The sequence below is a fragment of the Cricetulus griseus genome, assembly GCF_003668045.3.
Source record: "Cricetulus griseus strain 17A/GY chromosome 1 unlocalized genomic scaffold, alternate assembly CriGri-PICRH-1.0 chr1_1, whole genome shotgun sequence".
Classification (NCBI taxonomy): Eukaryota; Metazoa; Chordata; class Mammalia; order Rodentia; family Cricetidae; genus Cricetulus; species Cricetulus griseus.
This window is the reverse complement of record NW_023276807.1, coordinates 220,059,201-220,071,687: the sequence shown is the minus strand read 5'-3', so window position 1 is coordinate 220,071,687 and position 12,487 is coordinate 220,059,201. Positions and strand designations below refer to the sequence as shown.

The 12,487-nt window shown below is 45.1% G+C and overlaps 1 protein-coding gene across 3 annotated transcripts in view; it reads right to left on the bottom strand.

Moving 5' to 3' along the window:
- Window positions 1-12,487, bottom strand: part of Ints9 (integrator complex subunit 9) — a 94,070-nt gene that overhangs the window by 4,426 nt on the left and 77,157 nt on the right. For all 3 annotated transcript variants that reach the window (XM_027390326.2, XM_027390325.2, XM_027390327.2), the window contains 4 exons: window positions 8,138-8,198; window positions 6,197-6,368; window positions 2,316-2,440; window positions 635-802 (listed from right to left, as the gene is read on the bottom strand). In XM_027390326.2, the coding sequence (XP_027246127.1) occupies window positions 635-802; window positions 2,316-2,440; window positions 6,197-6,368; window positions 8,138-8,198 (526 nt within the window). The remainder of the gene's footprint in view (window positions 1-634; window positions 803-2,315; window positions 2,441-6,196; window positions 6,369-8,137; window positions 8,199-12,487) is intronic.

Sequence of the window (12,487 nt, the reverse complement as noted above, 5' to 3'; positions counted from 1 at the left end):
GAGATCTTTCTTCCTGAATACTAGATCAAAGAGGCTGCAGAGATGCTGCTATTTGGGGTCCTCTAACTGCAGTGAATTTTAACCCTTTCATCTTCCACAGTGGTGGAGCTGCAGTGGGAGGGGAGCAGAGCATTGCCAATTCTCTAAAAGAGAGAAGTTGGAGAACCACCTCACTGCCTAGCCAGACATCTGTTTTCTAGAACTTTTTCCCAGGGAAAGCCGTTTATGCAAATCAGAGATATTCAAAGGTCTCTGACAGAAACATTGGAGGCCCCTGGACAGCAGCCCCACATTGCTCTATAGTCACCTCCTCTTCCTTGCTGTCATCCCTAGCTGAGTCACTAAGCACAGCACCACTTGACTCTACCTTTCCCATTTCCTTGTGATAAAACCCTTAAATGATGCCGAAGTGGATACAAATGAGTAAGTTTACACTTCTCCTTTCTCAAACATGAGTTCCAGGAAGGATGGGAAACCCTCAGAGGGCACTGACATACTCCATGGTGGAGACCCAGGATGCTGCCTGTAGGGCCACACCACTGAAGGCTAACAGAAGGAGCAGTCACGTGCCTGAGGGCTGTGTTCTTTCCTTCATTTTTGACAGACTGGTTAAGGGTGAAGGACAAGAGCTCACCTCTGGCATGATTTCAATTTTCTCATAGCGTCGTTTGAAGGGCAGGGCGAGGACCTCAGCCCGCCGATAGGACATGGCTGGTGGCTGGCAGTCGATCATGAGGTCCATCCTGTGGGACTGGGCCGGGGGTGGTTGGGTGTACTGCTCAGGACAGACCACGTGCAGGGGCTGAGGAGCAATGGGACAAGGAAGTCACAGGAAAGGGTAGGAGCTGGGTGCAGTGCAGCACCCCCAAGCCTCTTTCTGACCCTTGTTGTATCAACCTGAATACTCAAGCCCATTACATCAGGCCACTAGAGTGCATTCTCTCCAGCCCTGGTAACCCTGATGGGAGACGGGTACTGTGAGAGAAGCTAGGAGGTTGAGGAAGGAGCTGCTACCTCTCTGCTCTTGCTTTCATTTTTCACTACATCTAACTTTTGTGGTGACATCCAGTGTTGACTCCCTAAGCTGAGCTCAGTCCCATCAGCCTTGAGGGCAGCCTTCCTGTAACACTTGTCCCATCAGCTATTATATTCCCTTGACTAGCAAGCACTTCAGCTTTGTGCTAGCCCAGTATTCTGGGTTTGGCGTATCTTAGGCTATCGGCAGGTCACATTGTCTATCTGAGTATGACAGTGAATTGGAGATGAAACTATTTGTACAAATATCACCCAGCTGGAAGCTAATGCTGGCAATCCATAGGTCAGTGAATTGTCCCTGCTCTGATTTACGAGTTTGGGTTAAGCCACAACTCCTTTCAAGAACAAAGGTTTCTGGCCGCTAGGCCTGGCTGGATCTAATGAGCTTGTTCTTTAGAGCTAGGGCCTTGTGTTGTTCCTAACCTGGCTAGCATCTGACAGCTGTGTCCCCTGCCTCAGCCTGAGCCTTCTCAAGAGTGTTAATCACTGGAGGTGGGGACCAGATAGCCTCTGATTTCTAATATCAGCATGTGAAACTGGCTTAGGGACCTGGACTTAAGTTGCTCAGTGATGAGAAGCACGAGGTCCCTAGCATTCCCTCTGCATGCTGATGAGCACACAGGGTGACAAGCGAGGGCACTGGCATCAATCTTCCTCGCCTCCCTGGGGTCTCTTGAGCTTCCTGTCTCTTGTCACCCTGCCCTATCCTTTTGTATATGAGCACCTCATCATGATGGCAGAGTCTGTGATGATGATGAAAGAGCTAAGCTAGGAGATGGAGGAAGCAACCATACTTGAGAATGACCAGGTTCCTCAGCAGGCACTCAAGCTCTGGAGATCGTGGTCAAGGCGTCAGAACCCTTCCTCTCACAGGGTCTAAGCTGCCTTCCTTGCCAGCTCTAATCGCCTCTCCCACTTGTCATCCCAATGCCTTGGCTCATCTACCACAAGCAGAAATTTTCCCTTAACTACAACTACTTTCCTTTTCACCAAAACAGACTAACCATCAACCTACAATGCAACTCAACTTGGGTTTTACCTGAGTGACTGACTTTGAGGAGAGGGGCATCCAGTACTTTTCAGTGGCCACAACTGGTCCTCATCAAAAGGACCTGCTTATGCCTTCTTTCCCTCCCTTTCCATTTCTTTGGAGGGGAAACGTTTTCAGGGAATAAAGATCATTTCCTGAAGTTTGAAGGGCACAGGCAGCATTATGCAGAGTGGAGGACAGGTATCTTCACATCATGGCTGTGCAGACCTGATCCACAGAGGAAACATACCTGCACTTCTTTAAGCAGCTTTGACACCTGGATGAAATTCAGTCGAGTGTCAATTGGGCAGTAGATGCACTTCATCGCCAGTGGTTGGTAAGGAGCCAGGGCCTCCAGGTAGGAGAAATCAGGCTCTGGAAAAGTGTAAACAGGGGACTTTAACACACAGGCGACAGAGACATTGCCAAACCAGTTGGCAGCTGATATGGTCAGGGCTAAGCAGATGCCTTGTGAGGAAAGAATGAGCAGGGACACAGAATATGGGCCATGAGAGGAAGGGGAGAGGCTGGGTGGACCCCTGTGATGACTACTTGGACCCTGGAGCATGGGTGTAGGCTCTAAGGTTTACAAAACAGAGACAAAGGTGAGACTAATACAGGATAAATAAGTAAATGAGCTTTTCTCTAAAGAAAACACCAGTTCACAAACAGAAAGGAAAAGGAACCAAGTATGTAGTATACACCATAACCTCAGCAATCTGGAGACTGAGGCAGGGGGACCGCTATTTTAAGGCCAGCCTGGGATACACAGTGAGACCCTGTCCTACAAAGAACAAAATAAAGGTATATAAAACTTGCCATGAGGCAATCATCACAGTGATAGTTTACTCAGACGGATCAGTGCTAAAGCTTCAGATAAAAAGCTTGTGTCCCCTGTTAGAGACAGTTTACAGCAGCAAGACCTGGTAAAGTCTCAGGAATACCCATCAACTGCTCAAAAAAACACCTGGGTGGGAGACAAAGCACCTCAGCATTACCTTATGTCATGCATCTTACAGACTGCAAACCCTGAGGCCCTGTCACTCTCCCACCAGGTGCCAGGCCCCAGTTTTTCTCTCAAGGGCTACCAGCACTTGCTTGGCAGGGACTGTGCATACCAAATGAGCTGCTCACCCCTCAATACCCCAGGGGACAAGTACAGGTTGTCTAAGACACTGAGCCCCTCTTCTCAACTTTATCCAACAACTGAAGCAATGGACCTCAAAGAATTAAAACTTCCGCATGAACCCCATGCTGGGGGCTGGAAGGGGCTGAAATGCTAGTACCAGCCAAAGGAGGACCCCAGCTCCCAGGAAGAGAGTTCACAGTCCAACAACATATAGAACCACTTTGCAGACAACTATGATGGGTCGGCAATGGACAGAACCACATCTTGACCATGACTGCTAACCAGGCATACTGCTACATCTCTATTTAAATTTAAATCTTAGCACTCGGGAGGTAGAGGCAGGAGGATCTCTGTGAGTTCGAGGCCAGCCTGGTCTCCAGAGCGAGTACCAGGATAGGCTCCAAAGCTACACAAAGAAACTGTCTCGAAACCCCCCAAAATTTAAATCTTTTATGTTGCTACTCCCAAAATGGATCTATGGGTGCTAACTGGATCCTGTTACCAGTTATTCATAATATGGCCACATTGAATAAATCATTCTCTGCTTTTCACTATATTTTGTCTCTTTTATTGGAATATTAGGGATGGGTGGCTGAGCCTAGCTTCTTAGTGTTGCCAGAGTCCAGGCTTTCATTCTAAAACCTCTGGCAACATGGTCACCCAGGAAGGAATACTATACAGTAGTCATAATACAAGTGGGAAAAGTCAACCAAACATCCCCCAACCTGAGTGGGAATCAGAAATGGCACACCTGCCCCTGAAACCCAACAAGCCAGCACAGATGTCAGCACACTGCCTAGTGTGACTGGGCATCTCACAGCCTTTGATTTCTTAGCTGGCCTCTCTCACTGTGCCCATGGAACCCCGTAACTACTGTCACATCAGTCACAGTTCATCAGAGAGCAGAAGAGACAAACCACTGCCTCACTACAGTGTTTTCTTCATAACCTCAGTGAAATCCTGGTGACAGGCAAGTTTTAGGATTTGTGGATCAATGTACTATGGCCTGGCAGCCTCTGCTTTTGTTCCAAAGGTGGTCTGAGGACAGCAAAGCAGTTCTTGAGGGTCAGGAGTGCTCCTGATACAGCTGAGCTACTGTGTCTTCCTGGTGGATGTATACTTCACAGAGCACCAATGTGAGACAGGGCTATTCAGGGACCATATAGAATCTATGAAAACCTTCAAATATCTAGCACAAGCACAGAACTTAACACTGTACCAAGCCCAACGTGAGCAACCATTACCCTAGCCTGGCTATATTCTTGCCTTCTACAAAGGACACAGAGATGACTAATTGTAGAATTCTTGTGATGGCATCCAATGCAGAATGAGCCCAACATCTGTGAACCAGTCTGTCACTCTGCCCCTGCTGAGATCTCACAAGAAGTTTTCCCCCACACGTCCACCCTGGTGTGTGTACCTTCCTGCAATGATTGTACGGAATTCAACTACTCTACTGCAGCCAAGTTCCTGGTGGTCCCAGTCTGGGGCTGCCAACAGTTCTTACAAACTGAGGCTGAGCACAGGGCAGAGCTCATGTGCCCTGACCCAGATGTTGTTGGTGTAATTAATTACACTGTCTAACCCCAAACCTAAGCCTTAGAAATCATTTTTATTAGGCTATTTTTATTTTCTGCTGTGTGCATGTGTGTGAAGGTCAGAGAACAATTTGTGGGTGTGTCTCCTTCCACCAAAGAGCTACCTCAAACTGTCATGCACAGCAGTTCCTTTACCCAGCCAGCCATCTTGCTAGCCACAAACCAATTCTTCAAAGGAATCATGAAGTTCTAAGAAGGAAGAGGGTGAAGGACATTGTGTTGATAGCCACTGTGTGCCAGCGCAGCGCTGAGGTGCTAATACACTTCTTCCTAAGGCCCGGGTCTACCCAGACAGAGGTTACAAGTGATCCCATGTACAGCAAGGAAAATGAGGCTGGGATGGTGTCATGGCTGTTCTTGACTGTCAGCTTGACTACATCTGAAATGATTCAGAAATGGAGGGCACACCTGTGAGAGATTATTTTTGCTGGTTTGAAGTGGGTGAATCTACTTCTAGTCTGGATCTTTCAGTCGGAAAGACACATCTTTAATCCGGGCCATACCTTCTGCTGGAAGTCTAAATGAGGACACAGAAGGAAGCTTTTGCTCTCTGCCCGCTTCCCCTTACTTTGCTGGCAAACCCATTCCTTCCCTGGCCTTAGAGCCTACTTCCTTGAGATCCAGCATATACTGAAGACATCCAGTCTTGTGGATTGAGCAATTACTGGATTCCTTGGACTTTCTGTTCATAGCCATTGTTGGATTAGCTGGATTGCAGCCTGTAAGTCATTCCAATAATCCCATCATATATATCATATATGAATGAAAATGTATTCATTCATTCTATAAGTTCTGTTACTCTAGAGAACCCTGACTAATACAGATGGGCATGGCTGAGGGTACAACAATCTTTCAAGATTCTGACTTCACAGCCTGTGAGACTTCTAAACTTCAAGACAGTGTGAGGGCTTTATGCTGATAAAATAGGGAGATTCCTGTCACCTCTGCATGGCCTCATCTCACTAAAGGTTTTGCTCTTTCGTGAGGGGTGTTTCTGGAAGAGTAGCTGTAAGTCAGAGTCAAAGACCCAAGATCCAGCTAAGTAAACAATTGCCAGCTGGCGAAACCAGACCAACTACTGGAATCATCGAGGCTCTCAACACCTTACAAAATCCTATCAGAAAGCAGCTCAGCAGATTTCAGCATTGAAAAAAAAAGAATCAAAAAGAACAGAAACAGAAGTTGCGCTTGACACAGTGACCCAACACTGCTTTACTCTCATTCCTTCATATTCATTTTATTCCTGTTTGTTTTATTTTTGGAGACAGGCTGCCCTGGAATTGGGTCCTCCTGCCTCAGCCTCTCTGGTGCTGAGATTACACATATGCCTTCTTCTCTATCCTGTAGGCTCATATACTGTCAGCCCAAAGAAAGGATAAGAACCCGTTTACTCTTAAAATGTACCTGTAAATATGACAGTGTTGAGACTAGACTTCCCCCAGAGCTCCATGAAGTGGACAACGTCCCCAAACCGGAGGGAAGGATGCCCAGTGAACACCACACACGGCTGTCTGAAGTCATTGCTGAAGTCTCCATGGATGCTGGGGTAGTGCTTCAGCTTATTGGTCTGAATGAGCTAAAACACATAAAAAACCCAAGAACTGTCAGCTGAAGAAATGACTGAAAAATACAATCGAAGATGACAAACCACAGACTAGGAAAGATATATCCAGATGCCACACCTGCTTGAGGACTGCTGTCAAAACCGAACCACTTGGCTTATGCCAAAGGTCTGAAGAGTTAACTCCCCAAAGAGGACGCCAGTGAGCATCTGCAGGAGCTAATTCCAGGCACCATCAGGGAAATACCAGTCAAAGCAGCAGATACTGCTTATCCAGTGCAATGGCCAGAGGCTAGATCCACCGTATCTGGATGGTGAGAGTGTGGTCAGAGGCATCCTCCCTCCTTGCTGGTGGGATGAGAAATGGCACAGCCACTGTGGAAGACTGTTGTTAAATGAATGTATATACGCACTCATCAGAGGACCCAGTTTCATGCTCCTCTGGTATTTAACAGAACCCTGCCCATAGACAGCTGCAGCATTATTCATAATTGCCAAAATTTGAAAACAACTAAAATGTCCTACAGTCAGTAAGTGGATAAACAGGTATATCAAGACAATGGACTATTAATTCAGTGCTGGAGAAGTTATGAGGAGAAGGTGATGGAAATATGGAAGACTGTGCACTTCTTTGCTTGAACTAGATGGCATTCTGGAAAAGACAGTGTGTGGAGATAGTGGCTGTGCACAAAGTCCACTTGAGTCTGGATGGGCCTTTGGGTGTGGAGTAGGGTGATCACCCAGAGTTCCTGTGCATTTATGACAATATTCTTATGTAATATAGCATACAGAAAAAAGGCACCAAGTGAGCTTTTGGCTGTGCCAAACATTGCTTTCATTGTTTCTGAACTCGTGATATCAGTTGAGAATTCTTTAACATAAATGGAACAAAAATTGAGGGATAACCTGCCCAACAATAGGAGAACTGTCTAAATTCACTGTAGTGTATTTGTGATCTGGTACAGATGATTAAGCAGTAATAACAGTAGTAATACCATGAGTCACACAGAGAAATGTGCATGAGATGCCAACTGGTGGGCAAATGGTGGAAATCAAACAGTAGTGCAGAAACACCCCTTGGGTCTGTAAGGAAGGGACATCCCATCTTGCTGACTGCAATGTTATCTTCACTACTGGAACTTTCCATGTGGACCAGGGAATACTCAATTGGTAAAGTGCTTGCAACAACATAAAAAGCTGGTATGCCTATATGTGTCCAGTGCTGGGAAGGTGAAGTCAGGAGGATTCCTGAGGCTTGAAAGCCAGCCAGCCTGGCTGAATTAATAAGATCCATGTTCAGCAAGAGAACCTGTCTCAATAAAGTGTGTGTGTGTGTGTGTGTGTGTGTGTGTGTGTGTGTGTGTGTGTGTGGATTAAGGTTGATAACTGGTGCACACACATGAACACATATTCAAATAGTTTAAAAATTACAGAAATTTTATACGTGTGATCGACATGACTAGAAAGAAGAGTTTGATAACAGCTTCTGCTCCTAAAAAAAAATGGGGAGTAGATATTAGAATAAAAGTCCTTTGCACAGACTATAGCAGAAGTGGGCTGTGAGCTGTCCAGAGTTCGTAATATGATGTGTTAATTAGAGGAGGCAAATGAATTGTGAGCTGAAGTACTTATCATCTTTTTAAAAATTTGTCTGCTTGGTTTTAAAACAGCATCTCATGTGAGCCCTGGCTGGCCTGGAACTCAGAGATCCATCTGTCTCTAATCCCATCATACCACCATCCACGAATCTTTTGTGTTCTGGCTCACCGGCTTCATTTTCTTACCTCTGCATGTGGGAAAGGCGGTTCTGGGAGATACACTTTACTCTGTTTGTTGTGACAAAGCCTTTAAAGAGGAAGACACAGGGAGTCATTAGGCAGTGCATTGGCATCTACTGCCACCTAGTGGCAATAGCACAAACACTAAATACACAAGTTCTTTTAAAGCAGTGAATTTTTTTTTCCCCCCTGAGACAGGGTTTCTCTGTGTAACTTTGAAACCTATCCTGGAACTCACTCTATAGACCAGGCTGGGCTCAAACTCACAGAGATCTGCCTGCTTCTGCCTCCTGAGTGCTAGGATTAAAGGCACGCACCACCATCTCCCAGCTAAAGCAGTGATTCTTAAACTGGGTCAGGCAGGAATCCTTTGGGAGGTGACCCTTTCACAGGGGTTGACTAAAACCACTGGAAAACACAGAAGTTTACATTATGAGTCATAACAGTAGCAAAATTACAGTTATGAATTAGCAACAAAAATAATTTTATGATTGGGGGTTAGCACAACTTGAACTATTTTAAGGGTTGCTGTTGGGTTGCTGTCCTGCGGGTCGGGACAACTACAGGTTGTGGCATTAGGAAGGTGAGAACCACAGTTTTAAAGGATCCTGGCACTGACTCAAGTGAATAAAAGCCAGGCCTACATCTCATTCAGGACAGTCTCTTGCAAGCACAGTTTTTCTAAAGAAATAAACCACTTGTTTGGAATAATCTTCTATTTATAAACAAGTTGGAGAGTGCAGTTCTCATGTCTGCAGTGTTAACAATTCACACAATTGTCATACATTTTCTGTACCCAGCTCCTGTGTGGCCTGCGGTGGCCTGGAACTTACAAGGGCTGGTGTGACACTGCTATGCTCAGGTGAATACATTAGACATCAGGTTTTGGAGTTATCATTACTATAACTGTTTTGACTTTTGTTTTGTGCATGACAGACAAGAACTCTGCCACTGCACCATGGCCCAGACTTGATTTGGATTTAAGCCATTTTCCACTCAGGGTCCTGCTCCTGTTCCAGGATCCAGCCTGAGACACCACCAGACTGAATTGAGCAGTGCTTGGGGAGAAGAGCGCCTGACTTTTCTGAGACACGGCTTTCTGCTGATGCATACGCCCTATTCCATTACAGCAGCACTGCTAACCCCAGCTGTAAGGGAACTGAGATAGGAGGATTTTAGTTTGAGGCCAGAGTGGGTTACAGAGTAAAGATGTTGGCTCAAAACAAAAAATTACAGAGAAACCTGGAAAACTGCAATGTGACAAACAAAACAAAACACCCTTACAACTGACCAATCAAAGGGTAGAAACCAGGTTGGTCAACGCAAGTGCGAGTGCATACACACACACAGGCATGCACACCATACCATGTGTTTTAGGGGCATATTTTAAGAGCTCTATCAAAATACTGTAAAAAGAAGGGGTTCGGGAGTCAGATTTTTGTTTTTGTTTCTGTTTTTTCGAGACAGGGTTTCTCTGTGTATCTTTGGAGCCTATCCTGGCACTCGCTCTGTAGAGCGGGCTGGCCTCGAACTCACAGAGATCCGTCTGCCTCTGCCTCCCGAGTGCTGGGATTAAAGGCATGCATCACCAATGTCCGGTGGGAATCAGATTTTATACGGTCCCTACAATGAACTGAGGTTTTCCTATTCACAGTGTCTTTAACCTAATTTTAAAAATATCACTCCTTTTGGAAAATAGTTTTAGGAAACCACCTCACACATCTAAATGGACACTAGCTCTGTCCTCAATTCAGACCTAGGAGAGAGAAACCTGAGAGTTTAGTTCAGAAGTCACCTGAGCTATTGTCCAGGGCACCACACCCTGTACATCAGAAGGCGATGCAGGAGGGACCACAGTCTGATTACTGGGCAGCAACAGGAATGTGCTTGTGGCCAGTTCTGTTAAGAGACATGTCCTCCCCTCAGTTCTAGATTCTTCAGATAGGGAAAACAGATAAGACTTTCACACCCTGCTGACAGGGTAAAGGGCTTGCTTCTCCTGGGGGCTGTAGCAGCTGGAGTTCAAAGGTCAACCTGTGTTTCCTGGGCCATCAGGGAAAGCAACAAAAGCTGCCTTCAGAATCTGGTCTGAGTCTATAACCCCTTCCCCACCCAGTCGCTCTGCTTCCAAAGCTAGAGGTACAGCAGACCTGCACTTCTGAGGGCACTGTGGCGAAGGAAGTCTCTGGGACTTTCCCTTCCACTCTCTCCTCTAAAAGGAAAACAATCCTAACAACCAAGCAAGCAAATGTACCCTTAAGTCGGAAGCTGGGGCTGACACTGGACCAACAGTGAGCAGGGACTTTTGCAGGCTACAACAGAAGCCCCTGAGATCAGGAACCACAGAGTGGCTTCCAAAAGACACAAGCAAGCAGTTGGGTCTGAGGCTGTCCCCACTCCAAGCAAGAAAGAAGGAAGCAGCAAGTCCGAGTGGACGGATAATGGTCCTGATGTGAGGTGATCAGGCCTAACTTGGTTCCTCCACAATCCCTTGCTGCGTTACTCCAGTCTACAGGGCTAGAGATAGCACTTGTCCATTAAAGCAACTTCGTTCCTATTAGGGAGAAAGTGTTCTGCAGGTAGGCTGCACCAAGGGGCTAGCAAAGCAAAACAAGCGGTCTAAAGCAAGTGGGGACTTTGATCCTGACTGGGAAAAGGTCCTGGAGCAGTGGTCTTTGGCCTCCAGACCACACCAGAATGGTGACATTTAAAAAATTCTAGCACCTTGCTGCTTTCAGATTGTTACCAGCTGCCTAGAGGACTCCCACATGTAGAGTTCAGGATGAGACTGCCAGTTGCTAGAAGGGAAGGCCATGACCTAATGCTGGGAGAGCTTATCACGATTTTGAAGTTACTCTGAGGAAAGAAGGCATGTCTAATGTCACTCCTCTTTACACCATTCCTTCTCCCTCTCTTCCTAATGTTTCCCCCATAATCTCCTGGGGAGTTAGCCTTCCATCCCCTTACCAGCTGCTTTCTGAACATTTCTCCTCTCCCTAGGCAAGCGCATCCCAAGCTGTAATTCCTGCCTTGGCTCCCAGATCTCTGGACTGGTAGTGTTTCAAGCTGCTGAGGCTGGCTTCAAACTTACTATGCAGCTGAGGTAGCTTTGAACTCTAGATTTTCCTTCCTCTAGGCTCCTAAATGCTGAAGAGTACAAGTTTATGACATTAGCAACCCCCCCCATAGTTCTTATGCTCTCTCTCTCTTTGAAGATTTACTTATTTGTTTGATGTGTATGGGTGTTTTGCTTGTATGTATACTTGTGTACCACATGTACAGGCTGAAGAGGGGGTAGGGTCTACCCTTGGGACTGGAGTTTCAGATACTTGGGAGCTGCCATGTGGGTCCTGGAACTTGAACCCAGGTCTCTGAAAGAGTATCCAGTGCTCTCAACCTCTGAAACATTTCTACAGTGCCCGCTGACAGTTTTGATAAATATGTTTGGTCACGAGTGACATTAACATCAGGGGAAATCAGATGAAAGATGTACGGGAACTCTATTATTATGCTTTTCTGTAAATCTAAAATTATTCCAAAGTACAAAGTTTATTAAGCAGAAAAAAATTAAGATAAAATTCAAAAAGTATCAAAATGAGAAAAATGGCTAAAGAATGTTAACAAAAAGTTAATATCTTTAATATATACACAGAGTTCAAATACATAAGAGATATAAAACCTTTAAGAACTAAATGGACAAAAAAAAAGGAGTAATTTACATAAAAATCTTTCTGGCAAGTAATTTAGTGTCACATAATGAACTTTAAAAAATATTTCTACCCTTTATTCCAGTAATTCCACTTTGAGTAACTTACCTAAGGCAAATGTTATCATCACCCATATATAAAATAGTATCAATTTATGATTTATTCCTAAAAGGAAAAGCCCTGCCAACCAATAACAAGAAAATAAGCTAAATTATACAGATTCGAGTGATGTAAAAAGGAGACAATACTGCAGCCCTGTGTTCTCATTTTTTTTTTTTTTTTTTGAGATAAGGTCTAGCTTATAGCTGAGTCTGGCCTTGAACCTGTGATCCTCCTGCTTCAGCCTCCTGAGTGCTGGGAATACAAGCAAATGCTGGTCTTCTTAAAGATTGCATAATGGCTTAATATAATTAAATGTTTTTCTGCTACATAAGCACTGCACTACTGAACTACAATTCTTTTAGGAAAATAAAATCAGAATTTAAATTAAATAGTCACACTTGGTAAGGTGTTGTATCAAACTGTTAACCATTCAACACATTTTTGAGGTCTGATGCTAACCTAACAGTGGGGTTTATTCTGATAGTGGTAGTGTAGGCTCAAGGTCTCTATTGTTTTCTGTAAATTTTTTTTCCTATAGTAAACATGT